General features: G+C 35.5%; 1 protein-coding gene and 2 long non-coding RNA genes across 3 annotated transcripts; 2 read left to right on the top strand and 1 right to left on the bottom strand.

Annotated features, from left to right (window-relative positions):
* Positions 1–4,118: 4,118 nt before the first annotated feature.
* On the top strand, positions 4,119–5,393 carry LOC112280666 (uncharacterized). The gene is made up of 2 exons (XR_002969368.3): positions 4,119–4,630; positions 4,813–5,393. It is a non-coding gene; the product is annotated as an uncharacterized LOC112280666 (long non-coding RNA).
* A 1,479-nt stretch (positions 5,394–6,872) lies between these two features.
* On the bottom strand, positions 6,873–8,013 carry LOC112279739 (uncharacterized). Its single transcript, XR_002969126.3, has 3 exons — positions 7,889–8,013; positions 7,528–7,691; positions 6,873–7,416 (listed from the first exon to the last, which is right to left on the bottom strand). It is a non-coding gene; the product is annotated as an uncharacterized LOC112279739 (long non-coding RNA).
* A 686-nt stretch (positions 8,014–8,699) lies between these two features.
* On the top strand, positions 8,700–10,897 carry LOC112280413 (uncharacterized). Its single transcript, XM_024515877.3, has 2 exons — positions 8,700–9,335; positions 9,918–10,897. Exons 1-2 carry the CDS (start codon positions 8,850–8,852, stop codon positions 10,338–10,340), a joined length of 909 nt encoding a protein of 302 aa, XP_024371645.1. The 5' UTR covers positions 8,700–8,849; the 3' UTR covers positions 10,341–10,897.
* Positions 10,898–11,182: the final 285 nt, after the last annotated feature.

Here is an 11,182-nt window from a genome sequence, read left to right as displayed (position 1 = left end):
ATGATATTAAAATTTGGAAACATTCTAATTTTTTTCCCATAGAGTTCTATTGAAAACTAAAGAGTGAAAAAAACATTAATCAATGAGGATATCTGCAGTAAAAAGAAAACAATGTTAGTATGTAATACTATGTAAACAACACCCAAATTAAGTTTTTGGATTACATAAATATATCAACATTCCAAAATAGTATTGAGAAAAACATATCTGATATCAATTTGAAATATTGAAAATCTTAAATACAAATAAAACAATGTCTTCAGTAGTATTATGAACCCTCTTTTATTATTTATTAATTTGAGACTTTCATTGAATAGGTATAAACTAAAAGTACAGAAAATAGATTATTAGTTCCAGTGATTGAATAACTGTAATACATATTTCCCAAAAAATATATGTAAATTCAAACTTGCACCTTCTGAGTTCCATTTTAAATTCTTCTTTTTTATTTTTCCTGTGAAGTTTATTCAGAAGATTATTTCCATTTCCAGCAATTCTGACATTAAGACATCATAATTCTGAAAACATCATAATTCACAATATAATATTATGAATAAAATCTACAATGTTTGAACGAATAAAAACCTCAGTGAATGAGCAAGCCACGAGCTATTATCTATTTCATCCCGCCAGACATGATTTGGACATAACATTAAACTCAGAGTTAAAGGATCAAAAGAACACAATCCAACTCTACCCAATCAAATATATTTGATTGATTAATTGGGATTTTTTTATTTTTATTTTTATTTTTTGACAAAAAGAAAATCAAAACATTTATGCTTCCGAAGTGTCAAAACATCCATCTTTAGAGAATCGTGAAGATGTGATGCACTTACTTCCACACGGTATTCGGGTCCCCTCATTAAGTACACCTGCCACGTAAGCAGTGTCCTTATGTGCTTTCCTTAAAGGCGCGTGAGAGGATATGCGGACCTTTCCCATTGCTATGTTTTAATATATATTTTTTCCAAAATTCCAAATGAATTCTTAATTTCTTACTACATATAAAAACTTTTTTTTTCATATATTAATATTTGATATATCTTAAATGTTGACTATATATACTATTCATGTATATATATTTATATATATATATATATAACACATTGACTATGTATACACTATTTGTAGTTACACCTAAATAAGCATATGATAGATACTTTCTTACAAAGAGGTGCCATTCTAAGAAAACTTGAAGTTTCAAAATGACACTTATATCAAATTTCACTTAATCTTAGCAAAACTTTACCAAGTTACATAATAATGATATAGAAGCATTGAAAGTATTAGAAATAAATATATATATGATTGAAGTTTAATAAAGGACATACATTTCTATGTGAAGTGACTTACAGAGTTTGATTCTGCATATTAATGATTGTTTGATTGTGTTTCTTTTAGCATAGGTTTATTTATTTTTATGTTTATACATACATAAAAACAAAGGAAGAGTAAGACTTGGTACGAGGAAGTATTGTGCCAAAACAATAGTGGACAAGAGTTGGTACAATAAACACCACCTTAATCTTATCTTTGAATATATTTAAAATTACGATAATTGTTATGAGAGGCATGCTTGGGTTGGGAGCAACCATGTACATCATCTATTATTAGACAACTAGTTAGTTTATATATATATATATATATATAAATAAAAATTAAAAGATCTAAGCATTTACTAAATCAACTCACCTATCTTAACCATCATTAACAAATTCTCTACTGTTGAATCCATATTGGTTGAAAATCAATGAAAAAATGGTTGGATTTGTAGCTAATGATAATAGATGGGTTGATTTAGTAAATACATGGGTCAATTTAACAATTCCCTATATATATAATAATTATTTTTTTTCATCAAACTTATTGTGGAAAGTAATAATTTCTTAAAATAAAATGTATATAGTCTAAAATGTTATGATTGTGGAACTTCTATATTCAAATATGTGTAATACTCAAGTATAAGTGTACCAATAGATTATTTATTTTGACATCATTCTAAAATTAGATTAAAAATTAATAAGTTATTCAAATCTTCAAAAACATAAAACATATATTTTAGAATCATATGATTAATTATACTTGTGAATACTATATAAACAATAATATGAAGTCAAACTAAATATAAAGAATGAAACAAAAAGAGGACACTACTATAAATGTAGGAAAGTTCCATGTTATATTATGCAATATTTATCCACCCAAATAGATTAAAATCTTAATTATAATTAATTCACATGTTAATTTTTGGTAAATACTTTTAATTGAAACTACTACTTGACATCAACTATATAATAGATATTTTAAAATTAGTCCACTTTTAATATAAGTAATAATAAATTAATATAGATAATGTATATATAATTCATTATTGTGTAGATTATAACTTTGTAAAGTAGTCATAATAATATTTATAATTTTATTAATATGAGCTTTGAAAAAATTGAACAAAAAATGATCAATAGAAAAATTATAATAAAGACTTAAGTCCATATAATAAAACAATTGTACAACAATAAAATATGTAACAAAAAAATGAAACAAAAACAAAAATTATAATATGAAAAAAATATTCATTAGAATTTTGAAGTTTTATTTTTTGGAGAATTTGTACATAAATGGTTTAATTTTTAGGAATTCATGCATGAATGCCATCCAAAAAAATAAATTCCACAATGGCATTTAATATTATTCATGAATTCATATCTTGTTTTTAACATTAGAATTGTAAAAGTGTGGTATTAAGTATAATCTTATTCAATTGGTATAGATGTTAAATATATCTACAAATTTGCAATAATCTATAGTAGAAGCACTTAATGAATGAATGTACAAATTCTTTAACACAAACTCATCAATTTAATGATTATTTGCCATGATTTGTGTTTGTGTTTTTTTATTAGTTGAAGGTACAGATGATGACTTTATCCATTTACTTATTTACCTGGTTTTTAATCATTTAGTTTACATAACAAGGAAGTTTGAAATATTGCACATATATTTATAAATTCAAGGATAATAATTCTTTATAGTGTGCTATAACATAATCCAAATGTTGTAAAATATTTTATCAACATGAAATCATAAAATATAATGCAAAAAATATTATTTACAAATATTTTAAATAGAATGTAAAGGTTTTGTTTTTTTTTTCCTTTGTATAATGTAATAAATACAACTTTGTTGCAAAAACCCATGAAAATTGGGTTTGAATGCGTATTTCAAATCTAACAAGCACAACAACAACAAAAGTCACCAAGTACCCTGATCACCACTTTTTAGGGTTTCAACCTGTTGCCGTATCTTGGAATCTGAGAACAATGTGGAGCCCGCATCTCTTTGGTCTCTTCAACCCTAATTCATGGGGTCGTTGAATTAGGGTTTCGGAGCGAAAGGGTATGTCACGTGATAGTTTTTCATGTATGGACGGAAGTTTTAGGGTTTCGCTTTGCTGGCTGCTCGCGTGCATTCATCTCCTACTTATTGCTCACAGTGCCTCTCCATCCCACAATTACCCTTCAATCCCATCCCTCGTAGTTCACTGTGGGTCTAAGAGGTGGCTAGAAGTTCAATGGGAATGTGCTGTTACCTATGTTGTTTTGCTTAGTTTTCGACCACCATCACGTTGTGGCGAGTTGTGTTCGGTTTGATGGGTGTTGTGAGTGAAGGATTTAGGTTTTAGCTGTTATGCCCATGATGGTTACCTCTATGGGCGTTAGCTGTGGGTGGTGCTGGGACCTTGTTTGACAAGGAGAACCTCCTCAGCATTCCACCTGCATTTCTGTGACGCTACAATGTAAACTGAGGCTTTCTAGTGGATGCTACAACGTCTCAAGGTTGGTATGCTTGTGTTTGAACATGGCTCTTCTCTGGTTGTAATAGAGCCGCTGATGAAGAAAATACCCAAATTTCTGACTTCTGTGATGAGCATTGAATCACCATCTTTCGACTGAGGCTTGATTTGTGGGGAGGAGTGTGGAGGAAGGCTGGATGAAGTTAGAATACATAGACCTGTCCTGAACTACATGTTGAATAAACATGCACTACCAACTGACAGCTTTCTGGAGAGGATGTTGTTAGGACTCACGGGTTTGAGTAACTGGAATGACGGGAATTGTATCCTTGGCGCGGTGCAATTCTAGCATCTCGGGGTGGCCATTGCATTCATGTGATGCACTTGTGGCCGCAGAATCCTTTGCTAACGTCGTAGATCAACTTTTTTCACGTGACGTTTCCTCTGCGCATTCCTGTGTGGAGGATTCATCTGTGGAATCGAGGTCGCATATTCCATTGTCCTAGGGAGCAGCGTTGCTGCAATTACTCTTTGGGACAGACCATGCAATCTACAGAGACTCATTAGATGGTTTCACTTATTGAAGCCGTTAGTGATTACCACCATTTAGAATACTATCTTTCGGATTGTTGTCACCTTCGGGTGGCAACGACACTGCAAAGAATGACGGCGTCAATGACAAGAGGGGTGAGATCAAGATTGTCTGTCTCACCCCTCTATGTTTGATGGAACATAGAGGGGTGAGATCAAGATGCAAAAACTGAGGTCACTGATGGCGATCATGAGCTGATCTCGCGTCAGTTGCAGATAAAGTGAACGCATTATTTTTAGGTGGTAAGCCACTCTATGTTTGATGGAAATAGGTTCATTACGTGGTGCAAGATTTTCCACTGTCGAGGCCACCGACGTTGAATGGTTGGACAAGTGTTTCTATTCCGCTTTCATGATTCCAAGGAATTGAGATCTGAAGCTGTTATATCCGAGATTATGGATTAACACACATGTACTGTCTGTAGCTTTTCACGAGCATGCCAGCTCGGTGCTTCGTCCAGACGCTGCAGCTGCGCTCTGCGTAAATTCACTGAAGGAGATCGTGATGTGTCTCTAAACATGCGGCGCACCTGCCAACGAAATCTTCTCCCTGGCGTAGCACCCTCATCAAAGGAGCCCTTCTCAAACACCTACTCCTTCAATTACCTCTTCTTCTATAACCTAGAAGCATGAGAGTGCTGAGTGCACCCAACTTTATATTTACTTGTAAAATGTACCGTACCTGCAGCATGTCATGAAAATAGACAAAACGTGATACTTGGCATTGTGCCATGCAGTGAAAAACAACAAAGTCTAAGTTAGAGCAGAATCAGTCCACGCATCAGCACGAGAAATCATGATCTAAAGAAAAGGGTGGAAATGAAGAAAACATTGTAACACCACCGCAGAATTGCTCAGATATGGTAGTCTAACTTCATATAGGCAGTAAGCCTAATCCAATCCTAAGACCTGGTGAAATAGGCCAAGTCAAAGCCACTGTATTGGTGTAAATCTCATTTGCATTAATATATAATGAAGCATGCCCAATCTGCAGTCATTTACAACACCCATATCCTCTATCAAAAAACACGACTTGGATGTCTGCAGTGTTCACTTCAATTGAACTTGAAACGGTCTCTTTAATCATGATGGAATATGCGTGATACACTCGCATGCGGGGTCCACGCTACAGTGACAAAGGTTTAGTGCATATCACTGGTCCACATTGAATTGGTTGGATGCCTTGAGGGCTTAAAATATTAACCAAAATCGGTTATTGACAATTGTTGAGGAGGGATTGTTTTTATGCACGTGGATATAATCGTAAGGGTATAATAACAGATGTTGAGTGTTCAATATCATTTTATAATATCATGTACAACTTTCTTCTCAATGTTTCTGAAATTCCGTAAGATCCATAGAGTTGGTATGTGAATTTTATTGTATCTCTTAGAACGTTATTGAGTCCAATGTGTTTTAGACTTTTGTAGAATTTCAAGTATATATGATATAAATGTGATTAAAATTTTACTATATTTTAACCTTGTTAATTTGTGTTGTGATATTACAACATACATGATTTTTGATTTGATTTTCATTTGTATAATTATTACTCATGTATAAATTGTATTAATGAAAATAAATAATTATAATATTTATTTGGTGATTTTGTATATTGAGAATAGAATACAATATTTCTTGTCGATATGGTTTCAAGATTTTTTTAATACATCATAGTTCATGTTTTTTTAAATTATAATGTTTAAAGATTGTAATAAATTTATTTGAAGCTAAGACTAATAAGCCTCACCAAGCTTTTCTACTTGATAATAATAATAATAATAAAAAAAAAAGAAACATTCCTTGAAAGTCTTGGTTTTTGGAGATAGTACAAAGTGAGAAAAAGCTATGAAAATGAATTGAACAGTTTTTTGTTGTTTTTATTACAAGTTTCAACATATCAATTCAAGTATTGATTCTAACAATCATGAAAAATATAAAATGATGATTTTTTTTCAATGGATGTACTGTAATGTGTATATTTGTGAGTAAATGTGTGTGTATGTGTGTGTGTGTTTAATTAATTTTTTTAATCTTAAACCATTTCATAGATTGGAATTAATATACATTCTAAGTATTTGAATTTTAAATCTTATTTGTAGGACTAAAAATATAACTTGATTAATGGCTATATAGTAGTATTCATGCTTTTTAAAAATTTTGCTATAAATGATTTAGAATGTATATCCACTATTAAAATTTAAGAATTTTAAAAAATAATAAATTTACCATGACAAACTGTAAATAAAAACACACAACTTTACTTATTTGTAAATATATATTTATACTAATTTGTCATTTTTAGAACGCCAATGTCTATTCTTTGACCTTTTATTTTACATTCTTATATATTATAAAACTTACATAAGATGTTGGGTAATACAAACAACAAAAAAAGGAAAAGGTCATTTCAAAAATGTGAATATTTTTTTCGACAGAATGCCACAACTAAAGTTTGAGTATTTGTCAAAACTTTGACCAACAATTAAGGAATATTTGTTTATATGTTTTTTTTAATTATTCATAATATCAGTTAGAAATATTGCATACATGTAAACTTCTAACCAAATAACGTATTTACAACAACTAAAGCAAAATTAAACTTTTTAATTTGATTGCAAGACCTCAGAAGCTAGAGACAGCATTTTATGAATACTTGAGCTTATCCATTCACAGATATCAAGAGAGGCTTGACACATTGAAGATCAAGAGCAGCGTGTGGAAAGAATTCAAAGGGATAATCCTTGGCAGTAGAACAATGTCTAAATGATTATTGTTGTTGCAGATCCATTTAGAGATGTTTGTTGGAATCGCTACATCCTGTGGAGTGCAACCCTTCGTTAGGTGTCCAGGCTTTCAGTACATGTAACATTTTTGCCGACTCTTTCTGATGTCCCTTTCTGGTGCGGCTGCTGCATAGACTAGTGGCAGTACTGGATATGAAGCAGCAATTTGCCTGCAAAGAACAGATCTACAAGGACGAACTTTGTTTCGTCAAATTTCATTCCACGCACGAACACTGCCCGCTCCTACAATGCAACATGTATTCGACAGGGAATTACAAAATATTAGAGAAGAATGAAAATTCTTGAACTCCTTAGAAATGCTGCAGGAACACATTAGCAGGCGAGTGTAACCACCTGCAATTGTAACTAACACGGAAATGTATCGAATAGTCCCGTCATTGCTTAGGATATTAAACCGTGGGCCAGGCGAGCCTGCAATCAAGCAATCACGAGCAAGATGTTCGGGTGGTGTGCAGCTTTATTACAGTCGAAAGGCACACTCATAAAAAAACAAATTTCTGTAACATTCCAGATGCCACACAGGAATCAGCAAAGAATTCAAGAACTGAGGTTGAGTGCAAAAATAATGCACTACTTTTGAAATCTACACTTTAATACCGAAGCAAGCGCACTGCAAAACAAAAGAATTAAAAAACAAGAAAAAAACTAAAAAAGAGCGAGATCGCATAGAATTCTCATGAAGCTCTTCACAGACCTGCGGCAGCTACGATGCTCTAAACCGTAAAGGGAAGCGCACAATCCTTGATCTAATTACAAATCATGGAACGCGGGCCTTGCAGACATACACACACAGTGCAAGGACTCCTACAACACGCAATCGAGCTCAATTGACGGTGAAAAACGACGGTCGCCTAGAAACGAATGAAAAAAACTTTCGAAATCGTGGATGATATTGTTCCTATTCTCGGATGCCAATGATTGATGCCTTGAAGAAGGATGAATGAAAATCGAAGAGGCCGTGGACGAACGAAGAGATGCGTTCGTCGGGACAAGGCTAGTAGTGCATCATGACAGAGAAAGTCCGACGATTTTTTTTCGTCGACGTTGTTCGTTCATCTCCGTCCAGCGATATGGTACACACAGTTTTGAAGAAGAGGGTTGGAAGCCGACGATGTCGGGGATGCGGAACGCGAGGCCCTGGTTGCATATTTGAATTATTTTTCGAGGCAGAAATTGTCCACATTTGTCGAGATCATTTGACCTTTCTTCCCCGTGGTTTTGTAAATACTTTCGAGCCCTGTGGTTACGAAGGAGTGGCTCACAGTTTGAAGTAGCTGAACTGAAGCTTTGTCGTTGCCTCGGTGCTTGTGCTCTCGCGGTTATTGTAGGGCCCTTGCTTGCTTTTTAGCGTTCCGGAGTAAGTTTTTAACATTTGTTTTAGTCTCGTGGTGCAGCTGTCAAGAGACTGAGATCGCAAGGTGTCCTTTTCCCACTTCACTCAGTCGGGACTCGCGATAGTTGGCTTTTTAATGAGGATTGTAGTCGGGGAGGTTGCCGAAGAGTTTGCGGTCCACCGGTTTGAAGTCGGAGGGAGGGGTGGTGGAATATTGGAGCGGTGTTGTCTTGCGTGGCAAGGTGGTGTTGAAACAGAGCAGATCGATTGTGTTCGACAGGGGAGAAAGATCTAAGTTGTGTTTTTTCGTGAAAGGTTAGTCATGAGTCGATTATGTTGTTGCTTCGGACGGAGCAAAGTTAATGATGGAGCTGAAAACGTGACGAAATCTAGTAGTACCAATGGTACGAAGGAGGGGAAACTGAAAGAAGATGCGAAGAGGGAGAAGCAAAATCAAAGTTTGGTTTTAGTAGAGTATTTCACTTCACAAGGGTGCAAGTCATGTCCATCGGCGGATCTGGAATTTGCGAAGCTCGGGCAAGGGCTAGCTCAAGATGCAACCGGAGGCGTTCCTATTATAGCTCTAGCCTATCATGTTGATTATTGGAATCATCTTGGCTGGCGAGATCCATTTTCCAGTGCTTCTTGGACTTTGAGGCAGAAAGCATACGGGGAGAAGATGCAACAAGATTCTATCTCCACCCCTGGAATTATCGTTCAAGGGTGTGCGCACGCTGAAGGTGATAAAATGGAAAGTGTCACGGGCTTGATAAAAGCTGCACAGAGGTTTCCGGGTCCTGATGTACTGGTATGTTTCGTCTCATGGCCCTCGTCGTAGTTCCGCATGCTAAGATTAAGTGTCTCGTCTTTCAGGATGCCCCAACAATGTCATGCATCTAATAGAACTATTTCGCAACAGTAAGCGCGCTTGAGGTGTAGCGAGCTTGCCGATCCGCTAATTTCGCTCATGATTTCTTCTTAAAAACTGGTTGCAGTTAACATGATTATCGGAAGATCTTAAAAGTCTTAGCCATATTTCGGTCGTGCTAGTCGCATGTTACTTTCCTCCCTTATGATTTTCATTTTATGTAATTTTACAAGTTCTAAGGTGGGGAGCTCTGTCTTCCTCAAGGATTGGTTGGATGTACGTTTGTTGTGAGTACGAACAAAGTGCATACGTCAATATCACTGAAATGTTTTCTTGTACTTCTGCATCTTTCTTCGTTTTCTTATTCTTGAATTGTTTTTTCCCTTTTTTTAATTTCACCCATCTCATCTTCATTTGCCTCAAATGTGATTCTACTCCAATATGGGGTAACGAAGTTAAATCGTCTTGATTCCATTTTTACGTTGCCCTTGTTTATTAGTAGTCGTCCTGTGTGTTATGCAGGAAGCCAGTTATGAACTCCCATTTCGATCAACATTGCGAGTTTCTCTTACTTTGGCTTACAAGAAGCGCGTAGAAAAGCAAGCGTTGGATGTTATGGTAGCCATTTATCAAAATGGACAGGTTACTGAATGTTCAGCAGGAGGCAATAGAGGGAAATTTCTTTCAAACGAGTTTGTGGTAAGAGGCTTGGAGAAGGCTTGTTCGCTTCATGATTGGCCAGCGAAGAAGGCTATTACTGGACAAGTTCAATTCGGGCTGTGGGACGGTTTCATTCGGGCCAAGTGTGGCCTTGTTGTATTTCTTCAGGATCCAAGTACGTTGGAGATACGGGGTGCTGAGCGTGTGGAACTACCTGAATCTATTGACAGCATGGAGCCGAAGGAAGAAGGTGAAGAAAGCTTCTCCGATGCCTTGTTCACATAAAACACTTGTGATGCGGCAGCATTTACTTGTTCATTCACAAGGGCAATGCCAAGCACCTCAATCAGATACGACCAGAGTCAAAGATGAGTTGCAGTTTCGAGAGCTCACGAATGTCGCGGAGTTGAAGACAACCCTCCTGTTGAGTATTTTTCTTTTATGGTCGATGGAGAGCACATTCCATATCTTGAGAGACCGTAACGCAGAATTGTTTGGAGAAGTTACATGCTGCTGGGAACTGGACAAAAACAAGTTGGGGAGTGCCGAGTGCTCCCTGGTCGAGTTGCTTTGCGACGTAAGCAGTCATTTTTGCCACGCATGTGTTTAGACATGCGTGGGAATGACTTTGCTAGAATCAGCTTCAGGTATTAACTGGACAGTTTTTTAAAAGTTTTCTTGGTTGAATCGAAATAATTTTGCATTGATGTATAGTGACATTTTCTAGGATTCAATGCGGATACCATGGTTTCTTGGCGACATATCTTCGTCGGCAAATAGCACTTTGTGTGATAAAATTTCACTTGATTATGAACCACGTTATATTTGTATTCCACTTCAAATCTTTTCCCAAAATATAAAACGTACATAAGGCGGTAACGCTGATCCATTTTGTATGCCGTGGATTTGTAGAGTTCAACGTTACTGTAATGAACAGTGAGATCAGAGGTTAGACGTTGTGTATGTATAGAGTTACTACCCAAACCTTATGTGACTTGGGTTTGTAATTTGTTATCGGAACCAATTATTACAGATCAGTGGTGGGGAGATGAGAGAACAGCCTGTTCAAGCACCATTAAAGTCCTTATTCCAATGTTATTACTTAAATAATACCCACATACTAGCTG

Source organism: Physcomitrium patens, chromosome 3 (assembly GCF_059467195.1).
Source record: "Physcomitrium patens ecotype Gransden chromosome 3, ASM5946719v1, whole genome shotgun sequence".
NCBI classification, from domain to species: domain Eukaryota; kingdom Viridiplantae; phylum Streptophyta; class Bryopsida; order Funariales; family Funariaceae; genus Physcomitrium; species Physcomitrium patens.
This window is presented reverse-complemented; position numbering and strand designations above follow the sequence as displayed.

Coding starts and splice junctions, on each gene's coding strand:
- LOC112280413 (XM_024515877.3), top strand. CDS start 8,850: ATGAGTCGATTATGTTGTTGCTTCGGACGGAGCAAAGTTAATGATGGA. Junction 9,336..9,917: donor TTCCGGGTCCTGATGTACTG/GTATGTTTCGTC, acceptor TGTGTTATGCAG/GAAGCCAGTTATGAACTCCC.